At 38.9% G+C, this 13,956-nt stretch overlaps 1 protein-coding gene across 1 annotated transcript in view; it reads right to left on the minus strand.

Moving 5' to 3' along the window:
- Positions 1-330: 330 nt before the first annotated feature.
- Positions 331-13,956, minus strand: part of SNX18 (sorting nexin 18) — a 27,183-nt gene continuing 13,557 nt past the window's right edge. Inside the window, exon 2 of the mRNA XM_032280918.1 lies at positions 331-3,001. Within this exon, the coding sequence (XP_032136809.1) occupies positions 2,748-3,001 (254 nt within the window). The 3' untranslated portion in view covers positions 331-2,747. The remainder of the gene's footprint in view (positions 3,002-13,956) is intronic.

The following is a 13,956-nucleotide window of genomic DNA, read 5'->3' on the forward strand; positions in this document are numbered from 1 at the left end:
TTTAAGAATCTGCTGTACTGTTGTGAACAAATGCAAAACAACTCTATCAGTGAAGCGTGGGAAAATTTCAATTACTATACTATTCATGCACTGGCTTTACATTTCACTTTCAAATGCGTTCCCTCATGCTGGGTGCAAACTGGGTACCTTCAGATATAACAGCCTGGATGGGGAATGAGGTTACCACGTACGGCTGTAGGACCAGTCTCGCTGCATTACAGTTACAACACATAAACAACTCTGCCTAAGTAAAACGAGGCTCAAGTGCACACCCTTATGTTAAACACATCACATATCAGGATTACAAATCATAGAAATAAAGACAAATAATGGCATGAAGGGCATGATAGTTTATTTTAAAAAATTGTACCACACTGATCATGATGACCAGCATACACATGATAATGGCTTTTCTCTTGGATTTAACATTGCAGTATTTTTGCATACTGCAATGTTTCAATAGGACCAAGAACGTTAGAGAATAAAGATCTTAGATGAAAATGAACACTAATAATTCTAGTGTCCTCCCCCATAGAATTAATTTAAATCCCTTATGAATCAGTGGCATTATAATGTTATGTGGTTATGAAGAATGAAAGTTCTCTTAGAAGTAGGCAGCATCAATTTATACTTATGCTTCCTTGTACTTCCATCTTTAGTTTTTATAATTTAAGCTATGTCCACCCTGGCTAAAGTACAATCATACAATACACCTCAGATAATTTCCATCCTACCATTGCACAAGTTTAGTAATTTTACTATTAAAAAAAAAAAAAAGTCAAACCACCATCAAAATAAAGAGGCAAATAAAAGTAATTTTTAAATCATTTGAAAAGCATGGTGCTTATTTGTCCAATACAGGCTCAAACTTAAATGCTATAGCTAGAATTTCCAAACTTCTGCAAAATTAGCATTTATATATACATATGGGTTTTGTTTATAGAACTGTATTTTGCAATCAACAGGTTTTAGAAAACAATATATTTGGTTACAGTTCCACATATCTGTAGTAAATACAAAGCCACATAATGTTCATGATGTTAAATCTGGCTCTAAGTAACCTAAGGTACAAAATTTTGACCAAATATCAAAATTATGATAATCTGATCTTAAAAATTCAACCCATATGAAACTACTTTTTAGAGAGTAAATGTGCTGTTGAGTAATTATTTCAATAACCCTTTTTTATGAGTATCTGCAAACTGATCCTTTTCTTTAATCTTTGTGACTCACCAATATTTCAAAGTGACCTCTTCACTTCCATGTTACTATTTCAGTACCCAGGGATTTCTGAGGCAGCATAAGTTTGACTTTATAAAAACAGTAGATACTTTAACAGTGACAGTTTTTAAATCTGTACACTCAATAATCACATTAGTTAACTCAGCAACTATAAAAACATTGAGATTGTGGCACTGCAAGCCAGAATCTTTTTGTGCTTTTTACATTAAGCTGCTTTTCAATTTTTTTTTGGTATTTATCAGCCATCTGTATTTCCCTTATAATAATAAAAGAATATATTGAAAATAAATTTTAAGGTTAAATGTCCTGGGGGCTTATGAATACTTTTTTTTTTAAAAAAAAAAACACAGTATAAATCAATTATCTTTTTCCTTCAGTATTTGGAATAGCAAAAATTATTTCTGGTCCCTCCTTAAATCAATCAACATCACTTTTCATGACATATAACACTGAAATTTACAGACATCCCTGAAAAATTTTAAGTAAACAAGTAAATCACAGTGGAGTCTCAATCAGTTAACAGTGTAGATCCATTTAAAAAAAAAAAAAACTGAATATTAAAAGAAAATCTTCAAGGTAAAAACAAAAACAAAGCTCTCCTAAGAACTAAAGCCAAGTGTGTGTTGTCAATGATTCGATACTTTTATCCCCTGACTGATTTAGACTCCTCCTTCTCATGTTGTAAGACATGTTTGCTGAAATCTTCATGCCAAGCTTTCGGGACGCCTGGGTGAAGAGGCTATGCTACTATTGCATCTTAGGGAATAGTGGCACCATTTCTTCCCTAATAGACTTCATATCCAAAGATGAGCAATGAATCTCACTCCCCTGCATTCACGAGCATCTTATCAGGAGATAATACTTGCTGTGCAAATTGATGACAGCTGATCCTCTCACCCCCATCCCCTACTGCCAATATGAGGTTGTCATCAGTTTGTCAATATATGCACTGGCCTTTCAACTCTTTCAATCAGAAAAGCTGTGACCTACTTTAAAAAGATGAGGGAGGGACTGGGAGAAATGAAAAACCAAGAGTCTAAAGGCACAAAGTCGCATAGCTGCTCTAGTTGGAGTTTGTAAACAGAGAATAGGTCGAATTTAGGTAATCCCAATCTATGAGAGTAAAAAGGCATCCACAGCAGGCCTTTATCCAGCCAGCTTCTTTGAGACCCTTCATGGGTTTTGAGGTCTACAAAGTATGCACTAAAATACCCATACTTCAAAAAGCAATAAGGCAAATAGTATAATCATTATTCCAAAAGTTACAATGGTAGTGTAGGCATACATAGTATAATTTAGTTACAATGTGTGGTACTGTTTCTAGTATATAACCATATTAACTGTTTATTTCCTACATAATTATAAATTCAGCTGGGTTTCAGTTGAACACAAAACCGTCCTTGTACCACCACTGATAGTTGGCAATAGCTCTTTGATAGCAGTTTTTATTCTGCTGTAGAAATTATCCTTGAACTGAAAAAAGTCCACAATCCAATGTCCAGTCATTAAACACTATCATATTTGTGAAGAGCTTCTTCCAACTTCTGGGTCACTTTCTGGAAAAATATTATTTGTTGTTGTAAGAAATGCTGCATCTGTGACTTAAAGTCTCTTACTCGAATTTGATGGAAGTGATGAATTTCAGCCAAAGTGGCAAAAGAAATAGTGTTACAGCGATCCTGAATGCCGTCAGCCTTCTGCATCTCCATCTTCCCTTCCTCCACATGTCGCCTACTCTCCTTGACTTTGGTAAGAGCTCCTGTAGTTAAAGATAACAATTAATTAACAACCTACATATCCGAATATCCCACTGACATAACCACATATTAAACAGAATCTTGGGCATTATAAATAGTTGCTCAAGCCACTTTAAATACCTTTGAAATTTAAAGTGAGAACCATAATTACTCATATAAAAAAAAAAGAAGGAATCTGGTTTCTGAAAACATTCTTTGTTAAAATTTCTCTTCAAAAACGAGTGTTTGACATACTGATCAAGTATGTATAGTATCTCATCTCTTTCAAGTAGAGAAGCTATACATAAATGATAATAAACTGCAAGGAAATGTCCTTAAGAAGACAAAAAAACTGCAGTTTTCACAGGCTTAACAGGTGTGACATCATTATTTCCACATACATTAAGAGAATTATACTGTTTATAAAAACATCCCATAAAGGATCCAAACCCACTTCCTCATAATGTCTCACTAAATAATTAAGACTCTTGAACCACTCACTGAAACAAGTTAGTACCAACACAGGTTGTGTTTTGGAAGATGCTTGGCAATATTGCCAGTCTACAATTGGAGGCCACCCATTAGGGTTGGCCAAGCCCATATCTTGTCATCCAGAGTAAACACCCAGCTGAAAAGTGCCTGGTGAAGGGGTGAATTGCGAACACATGTCTGATTCTGATTTCACATTGCATCAGGAGACCCCACACCTGGAGTACAAGGGCCTTAATAAGATTTGCCCCTTTTTTGGAACTACAAGGATCGGTGAGTGTTAACTCTGCCCTAATGATGTCTTAGGAATGGTGCCAGTGATTCCATAATCTCTCGCCAAGAAGTATCAACAGAGGGCATTCCAGGGGAGGAAGTGGGGGATCAACCAATCTGGCAGGTGCCATATGAAGGTAGGCCCTCCCCTGGAAGCAGAGTCATACAAAGACACAAAAGATTGAGGATGTTTAGGGGTAGGAAATAGGCTATTCCTGGGTTCTTGAGAATGAGTGATGATGAAGCTCAAATCACTCGAAAAAAGCCAGCTTAAGAATTCAGATTTCTCAACTCTGCCTAGCACTGATTCCACCAAACCATGCAGAAAGACAAGACAGAATACAGAGAAACGGCTAGTGTGCCTGGCTTGGCAGTCTGAGAACACAGTACTACTGAGGAGAGAACCAGGAACACTGAGTAGGAGGAGGTACAGAAACTGAGAGACTTTGTTTCGGAAATGTTGTTTTACCCAATGGTGAAATACACAAGGGAAGATGCCCTATTTCTACATTTCCTTAAATCTCCTACAGAAAAATATAATATAAATCTAGTACTAAACAAAACCCTTAAAGGTAAAGCAGTATGCTTTTTTGGCATAGTTCAAAGACCTGAGAAAAGAAAAACTACCAACAGGAAGCTTCATCCATATATATGTATGTATGTGCAGCTATGCACATAAGTACACATTTATTTTCATTGATTTATTCTAAATGAGATCTTTAAGTGAAAAACGGCAGAGCTCTGAAACAAGAACACATGGGTACTGTAGGTGCACAGAGCACGCAAGCCACACACCACTTCCACCTAACCCATGGCACAGAAGTGTGCTCTGATAGAAAGACCCCTGCCCCAGTTCTACTAAGAAGCCATCACTCTGAAAGTACAGCCCTTTAAAACAGTTCTACTATGGCTGACAGCATCAGCAAAGCACTAAAATATGACTGCTTGAAGAGAAAGACATCTCCCCAACATAAAAAACCAATAATTTCTCGTAAAACATTTATCTTTGTTATATTTGTACAGGTTTCACATTTCATTTACAGAAATTGAAGTTGAAAAGACCAGGAAAATATAACATGTAAAAACTAGAGGAAAAAAAAATTCAAAAAGACTGAGAATGTGCAGTGATAAAATACATGTTTTATAATGATAAGGAAGAGAATAGGAAATTAAAAGAGAAAAATCTCAAGTGATTTGACTATATTTTCATCTGATTCCAATCCAAGGTACCTATAGTCCAATGTTCAAATGCTAAGAACCAGTACGCAGGATCCCACATATCCTGATCTGTGTAATGGTTGTTGCCTATATTGGTAATATTCTGCAAGTATTACTTGCTCTAATTACTAGAGCCTGGCTTTTCACCATAGTGAATAGAGTTCAGTATAGAGAAGTTCTAAAACCTGGCCTTGAATTGTGTGAATGTCAACTAAGTTCCAGCTTGACGAACTCCAAATGAGTTCACCATATTTTGAAAAACTGCATTGTATTATATAGAATTACAGATGTGCATCCATAACAACCAATTTAAAAATCAACAAGTCCATGGCTTGCCATGATGGCTCATGCCTAAAATCCCGGCAATTCGAGAGGCTGAGGAAGGTGGATGGCTTGAGGCCAGGAGTTTGAGAACAGCCTGGACAACATGGCAAAACCCCATCCCTACGAAAAATGCAAAAAATTAGCCAGACATGGCGGTGCACACCTATACTCCCAGCTACTCAGGAGGCTGGGGCAGGAGAATCACCTGAACCAGGGAGTCGGGGGTTGCAGTGAGCTGAGATCACTACACTGCACTCCAGCCTGGCAACAAGAGTGAGACTCCGTCTCAAAAAAAAAAGGAACAAGTCTAAAGCTTTTACAGCTTACCATATCAGCATACATTTTCAAAGCTCTTGGATACAGCAATGAGTATTAACATCTCTTATGCCCCAGGATCTGCCAGCATGTAATACCTTCAAGCTTGCTAAGCATACAGACTAGAGGTGCCAAGAAGAATTTAGGAGTCATGTTTAGCCAGGTGCGGTGGCAGGCACCTGTAATCCCAGCTGCTCGGGAGGCTGAGGCAGGAGAATCACTTGAACCTGGGAGGTGGAGGTTGCAGTGAGCTGAGATAGTGCTATTGTACTCCAGCCTGGGCGACAGAGCAAGACTCCATCTCAAAAAAACACAAAAAAACAAACAAAAAAAAACCCCAAAGACCCATTATTTTCCCAAGTGTGAATTTATTAAGTAAATGACACAAAATGTTGCTGTTTTTAAACTCCCCAAAAGGTTAGGCTCTGGGACAAGAATTTTAATGTGAACATTTACGGAAAGCCTGGCATGTATAGAGCACACTGATAGAACAGCGAGATTGAAACAGGAGCCACACCGCAAAGCACCGTCAGGGCAGGCACGCTACCCTGACACAAAGTGAAACAGGTCCACAAAGCACACAATTCTGCATAGGAGTTGAATGAGGCTTCCTCCAAGGCACGTGACCAATGTCACAATGGAAAATGCTCAGAGGGCCTGCTACATGCCCAGCACTGCGCTATGGATGGTGGCGGGGTGGAGGGCAGGGAATAGAATATCTGAACAGTAAATGGTAGCTGCTAGAAATAGTAATAACATATGCTAAGGCACTTTCCATCTACTGTTTCTAACCTTCAATACAACTTTACAACAGACATTACTCCTAGTTTTACTACAAGAAAATTGAGGAAGTTACTCAACATCTTTGAGCCTAACAGTCATCCAGTTAACCCAGCAGGAGGCTGAGATGGGATTTGAATGCATAACTGACTTCAAAGCAAACACTACTATTTAGAATAGAACTTCTTAGTCTATTTAGAAGAGAAACTGTTAGCCGGGTGTGGTGACGCAAGCCGGTACTCCCAGCTACTCAGGAGGTTGAGGCGGCAGAGTCAAAGAGTTCTGAGGCTGCAGTGAGCTGTTACCATGCCACTGCACTCCAGCCTGTGCAATAAAGCGAGACCCTGTCTAAAAAGTTAAAAAAAAAAAAAAATCAAAAAAACTATATAAAATTGCAAATGAAGATATTAAATAGCATGCTATAAATGTGCAAACTTGTGGAATAAGGAGAGCTATGTGTAATCAAGAAAGATTATATCTCCATAGAACTGTACCCACAAATGCAGAGCAAGTTTTTAAAAACAAAAATAACTTCCTTTAACTGAAATGTAACTCAATTGATTTTCTCCCATACTCACCTTCAAAAGAAAGATAAAAGATGATTAAAAATAAAACAAGTTGATAGTAACATACTTAATACAAATTAGAAATCAAGAGTTCCTGAATATATCCTGAATTGAAGAGAATGGCTGTTAATGTTCAGGATGACAACGCCAAGTGCCTTCCAACATCTGAAGCCAAATAAAAAAGTGAACTCATAAAATATTTTGCAAAGTTTAAAAATATATACATCTTTTCCCAGGAAAATCATTTGTTTTTTAAAAAATTCATCTCACAACTTTCCAATTAGCTTTTTCTATACACCTTTTAACAAACAGGAAAGGTATCAGTGTTTTCCTCCCTATGAAAGAGATAAGCTAATTATGGAAGTCAATTTACTAGTTTACTGACTAGAAGTAAGTAGAAAAAAAAATGACATCTTTTAAACAACTCAAGTGATCCATAAACAGAGAGCAAGAGTGCTTAACACTTGGGAACTAACACACAGAACCACTATCTGGGGTTCCCAGGAAGCTTCCCTCTGCCCACCTCTGCCCACCTCTGCCCATTGAGCTCCTAAGCTCTGAGTTCACTCAAAAAGAAAGTGGAAACATATTTTTCCAATAGAAACAGTATTAGAAGCATTGGATAGATGTGAGTGAAATAGTATTATGATTAGAAGTAGAATTTGGGTTTTGTTACAAACGGTTGGGTTCTCACAGTTGATCTGACAATGCTCAAACTGGGTATTATGTGTACATATCTTTAGGCTTCACAATTATATTCATATTCAAAATTTTAAACATCACAAGAAAAGCAGCAGGCACAAGTTTCAGCTTTGGCATGTTGGAGGTGGAAACTATTGGAGCAGTTAGATCATTATAGACTTGCTACTTCTAGGATAGCTTTAGAAATTAAGTAATTTGTAGCTGCCTAAGAAACAACGGCAGAGGTACAATGCAACCAGCTGCAGGGCTGTAACAAAGTATGACAGCATTTTTTAAGCATTCTGGCGGCTGTAGTGCCTTGTTTTTTAACCCAATGTGAGGAGCATAAATGAAAACTAAAAACGTTGCCCAGAATCTGAGTAACACAAGGACTACACATTTTTATCATGCAACCAATATGAAAACAGGCAATTACATCAGTGGCTAATTTAGGAGGAATGTGCCCCCTGCCAGCCCCCTCCGCTCATAAACATCATATTGCCACCACACTGCTTTCAAAACAGAAGAGGGAAACAAAAGAATGGGAAAGCAATTATACAAGGAAGTCTAAGGTCAAAAGCACCACTGTTAGAACAAACAAAAGATCCCACAGTACTCACAGTTAGGGGAACAGCTTTAAGATGAAAGAAAACCATAAACAGGTGTAATCAGAAGGAAAAACATTTTCCAATGACAATGTCACTCCAAATTGAAATTGCTTCTTAGGCTAACAGATGCTAGGTATCGGTTATCAGTTAGGTGCAACTGGAATAGTATGAGCATATTATGATTTTATTATGAAAAGAAAATGCAGGTGCACATTAAATTCTGAGATTAAGAGGCTGACAATACAGAGCAGTGTGAGTATAATCTTTAAAAACACCAACAATGAAGTAGTAACGATTCCAATTCAGAAGAAAACACTATTTACAAGAAGGTAACACATGAGTAACACAGCCTTCCCAAGTTACACAACCAAAAAGAAATTTTTTCTTCTATTTAATTTAAACTGTAGAGACAAGTTTTCGCCAAGTTACCCAGGCCAGTCTCCAACACCTGAGCTCAAGCAATCTGCCCGCCTCAGCCTCCCAAACTACTGGAATCCTAAGTGTAAGCTGCTACGCCCAACCTGAAAATACATCTTAAAAGGAATTTGAAGTACAGGAAAAATAATCATTGAAAGTGAAGTAACAGACTTCAACCACATTCCATGACAGTGATCCCAAACAGGCAAAAGAAGCCCAGAGTGCCCTCCAGGCTGAGCCTCTGACACACTGCAGTTGTTCCTTCCTCAGAGGGTATTCTGTGAAGGAGGTAGAAGGATCCTAGAGTACGCTCCTCCTAAAAAGCGTGAAGTTTTGGTTGAGAGTTCAACTTACTTACTGAATTAGTTGGGTGAATTATTTGAATTCTTCCACAGGACAGAAAGTGCACTCAGGAACTTTATAACCCTGAGGGCTAATTCCTAAAGAAGAAGCAGGAGCCCCAGGACACCTTCCCATCTCTCCAGACCTGGAGACGCCCTCTGGGGAAGGCGAGGCAGAGCTGCTTCCCAGGTGAGAAGGGCAGAGATGGCTCTCAGATTTTTAAAAAGGTCTTAGAAGAGTTTTTGGTACAGTTATCTCAATTCTACAAGCAAGAGGCTGAGCCACTTGTTCAAAGTCCCACAGCTAATTCATGGCAAAGATGCCACCTCCACCTGCCTGCCAGCCCCAGCATGTCCCAGTCTCCCTTCCAAGCAGGGCATCCTCATTCAGGAGACCTGTTACCTCTCTGTGGGCATAGATTGAGTGCATTCGGCCTGTGACAGAGCCTTAACTCTGCTACATTGTTGAAAAGGGTCCTTTCCTTTCTACATTTTGAGAGTTAAAAGGAAATTTAAACCAATATTTTTACTTTGCTTTAGGGTTTGTTATTAACAAAACCTCCTAGATTCCCATGCTGATTCTGTACCTGGAAATTTCCCAACAGGGCACATTTTTCATATTAGTGCAATTGCCCAAGCTCAGAGAAAGGTACTCTGCCCCACTTCTCTACCTGTCCCAGCTCCAGAGAAATCCAATGTCCTAAATTCACTTCCATCCCTAACTACCTTTATTCTTTGTATCTAACCAATGCAAGCCATCTCACAGTTTCCAAGGATGCTCAGGCTGAAAAGAGCAAAGCAAGGAATAACTTTGTCCTTGTATAATACACACGTTCTCAATTTTAGAAGTTATATTACTTATGGCTTGCAATGAATATAAAACAATGAAAACAAAAGAATTTAATCATGTGACAAGGTACATTACCTTAAAAGGCTCAAATTTTAAGAAATTAAAAAATATGAATTAGAAATCAGCACCGTTTTCAAAAGCATCACACTACTTACACAGCATATCATTAAACTATTTCCATCAGTAAAAAACTAACACTTAAGAAAGATTTCAATGCTGATTGTTTTCGAGTAGGAGAGTAGTGAATCTCTCAAGTCATATAGCCCATCAGCACATATTAAGAACTCACTATAATCTGAAACTCAACGAGCACACTAGCAGATTCACTTGCACTACACTAAACTTTTCTATCCCATGTTCCTCGGCTTCTCATTTGCAGGGAGAAACAACTTTCCTGGAAAATTCTGACCCATCAAAGTGAGACAGGGTTTTAAAAAAAAAAAAAAAAAAGCCCTCATACACTGGACTGCCTCAGGCATTTTAACCAGGCAAGACCCTGCCCTCCCTTTAAAGAAGCTGTCTGGCCTTCTTATCACTTTCCTTCTTTTCTGCCTACCCCCAAACTCAGGCCCCCACAGGGCTTGGCATGGCTCCGGGAGCTCCCAGCCCAACCCCATCCAGTTCTTGCACCTGAACTTTGCCTTCCTTTCCTCAATCCGATCTCTTATTCTCAGTATGTTTTGTCTCTTGTCTCTTCAAAGACTAATTATACAAAAGGCCCAGTCACTAAGCAACAGGAATCCAAAGGCTACATTTTCTCCCTTAAAAAAAAGAAAGAAAGCACCTTATTTAATTTTGAAATCATGAATATGCCAAAAACATTAACTCAATTTCTGTCTTCCAGGGGCCCTTCCCCAAAAAACAGAAGCCAGGGTGTGCAGAAAAGAACGGGAGACAGGCTGAAGGGCAACCAGGACAGCTGCTTAGAAGTCTCTCAAGACTGGATTCAGCTTGTTTTTCTTCATTCCCTGGCACATGTAACATGCTGAAAGAAAATGCTAATTTGGTAAAAGTGGCCTATTGGGTTCTTATCCTCTCATCACTGGGATCCACACCCTGGCCTTCCCTGCTGACTCCCATTAACTTCTTTCCCCCCCCTTTCCTTCCTCCCTGTTGGTCTCCACCTACTTGTTGATTACCCTTTCCCCTCTCTATTCTAATATTTACTTTTACTTTTTCACATTGTTTTGAGCAAAATGTCTCAAAAAGCAAGGCCAGCATCCACCTAAAATATAGAAGTAGGACAGTCGTCCAGCCACGCAATAATCACAGAGGAGCACCTGCTCTGTGCACAACTATGGTCTGCACTCTGCATGTCTCATTTTCTTCTCTTTAGCCCTGAAATAACAGTAAACACTGCTCCCATTTTCAGAGGCAGCAAGTGAAACTTGGGGAAACTAAATAATTTTATTCACTGTTCAGCTGCATGTGAACCTGGGTCTGCCCAATTCAGGCAATTCCCTTGGATGTAGCCCAAGGGGGAATGCCTCACCCAGGGTGATCGCAAAGCCCCATACATCAACCTCAAAACGCAGCACACGACACCAGTACCCCATGCCTCCTTGGAGCCTATGCCACCAACATAGGGATGAGCAACCCACAAACCACCTCCAGACCCTTAAATACTATTCCTGCATGGATTCATACTAAGTGGGCTCCAGGTTTGGACCACATTAATAAACTCTGGAGGGTACAAAATTAATACTGAACTCAAGTCAGGGAAAGCAATTTTCTGAAGGGACTCATAAAGGTCCCTAAAGCTAGTAACAATCAAAATTCAAAGAATTTAAAATTCACTTTTAATTCATAAATATAATAAATGACAAAGAGAACTTTTGAACCATTTTGAAAAGGAGGGAAGAGGGTCAAGACAAGCATAGTCAAATGCAAAAAGAAAAAACCTGGTTGCTTGATGATTTAAAAAAAAGAAATCACATAAAGAATTCAGGCCTCTAAGCTTGATTTCGTTCTGAAGATCATTGGTCTGTTCCAGGTAAAAGTGTTGTTATATTCTAATTAAGTACCTCTTCTAGCCTCATTCAGCAATCACCTAATGTCTAAGGGAAGAATAACATTTCGTTTGAATACAAACATTCACTTGAGTATAAATACCTTAAAACATGATTACTTTTACTTACTATGCATATATACAGATTACCTCATTCCAAAAATGAAGAGAGAAATCACATGATTGTACCTCTTGTGGTTTATTTGGTAAAACTGTTTCTTGCTGAGTAATTTTAAATATATAAAAAAGGTGTTCTAGCTTATAATGAATATTAAATATGTGATAAAATTACCAGAGTGACAGTTTCAGGGGAATTCTGAAAACACAGTGTCATTATTTAAGAAGTGTTTTTGGGTATGATGGCTAAAATGTTGATTTGCCTATAGCCAAGCAAAGATAGATGAAGACTTTTAGAATAAGAAAACCATGTATTGTTTCTTTTCATAAAGATCTGATACCCATAGAATCTTAATAAGGTAGACATAATATCCTTGACAATGCTGACCATACAATAAAACTTTAAAAAAACTGATTTTGTAAAGTAAAACTCACGTAATGGTTCAAATTCAGAGAATACAAATTGATGCCTGAGGTCTGGAGTGCCTAGTTCTTTAATTACCCGAGACATGTGCACGGATACTGGTCTCTACCAAAAAGGCAACAATAGATATGTTTGCAAGCTGCCAACACTTTTGACACAAGACATACAACACGCATATCTGTAACCAAAGAAAAGAGTGAACTTTGGAAAGTACCTTTAATGAAAGGTAAAACTTTATTTTCTTTTTTTCCAGAAAGACAAAAGGAGACCCAAGCCAAAATAAATCTAAATAGAAGCTGCTAAAATAAATCTAAACAGATGTCCTTCTAGATGGGATCTGGAGAAGAGTAAAGTGGACCCCGCTCTTTAGTTAGAAGAGATGCCAATGCAAGGTGAGCCACACACACAGAGCCAAGGCACTTACGGGACCCCATCTGAGAGCTGTGGTTCACGCTGGAGTTAGCAGAAATGCAAAGAATGCATTTCTTGTTTTCAAATACTTTTCCAGTTTTTATCTGAAATTGTAAACTCCGTTGTCCCAATTGCCACGTAAGCCACGGTGGTACTGACCGGTGAGCAGCACAGCACTCATTGTTATCCTGAGTGCCGCTTCACATCCCTTTACCATCAGATGATCAGACGCTGTGGAGATAATTCCTAAATCAGCTATTTTAAACCTAAGGACACTCCTTACTCCTGTGGTTTTCCTGCTGCCTTGCGCTGGCAGCGCCCAGGTATCCGGTGACTGTGAGTCTTCACTCTGACCGCATCTGGACTTCCTTGTATGAAATCATAAATAACCAACTAAAGACAAAACAAAGCACCTAAAAATGTATCACATTTTAAAACATACGTGAAATACAAGTCATAAAACATGAAAATTTGCAGATTATCCATGCTAACATCTATTCGTATTTAAAAATGTCTTGCTGCAGACAATAGGTGGCTTTTGTGAAAATCACAAATGTCAATATAACTAAACACAATAAAAGACCTGGAAAATAGGATTTTCTAAGACTCCCTTCGGCCCCATTCATTGTCTTTCCTTTTAATCCTGCTCCTCTTCTCAGTCTGCCTACTTCTTCTACACTGGCTTCACTACTTCCTGTCACCCAAACTTAAAACCTCTAAGGTAACACTAGATTTCTCAGGAGAGCCAGTGCCTCACCAGGTCCTGCCATGCTACTTAGCAGGTATCTCAGGTTCACCTGTTCCTTTCCAAAGCCACCTTTTCACCTGGACTACCCTAAGAGCCTCCTCATCTCTGACCAACAACAGGAGTAACTCCCAAAATCCCTGCCTCAGGAAGCCAGGCTGCAATGGTGAAGGATGCCTCCGGGAACTCACAATTTAAATTTCTGTGGTTTGGCCAGGCAGGGTGACTCATGCCTGTAATCCCAGCACTTTAAGAGGCTGAGGCAGAGGGATCACCTGAGGTCAGGAGTTCGAGACCAGTCTGGCCAACAAGTGAAACCCCATCTCTACTAAAAATACAAAAAATTAGCCAGGTATGGTGGCAGGCACCTGTAATCCCAGCTACTTGGGAGGCTGAGGCAGGAGAATCACA

This window comes from Sapajus apella, unplaced genomic scaffold (genome assembly GCF_009761245.1).
Source record: "Sapajus apella isolate SASKATOON/1434 unplaced genomic scaffold, GSC_monkey_1.0 scaffold1, whole genome shotgun sequence".
Taxonomy (NCBI): domain Eukaryota; kingdom Metazoa; phylum Chordata; class Mammalia; order Primates; family Cebidae; genus Sapajus; species Sapajus apella.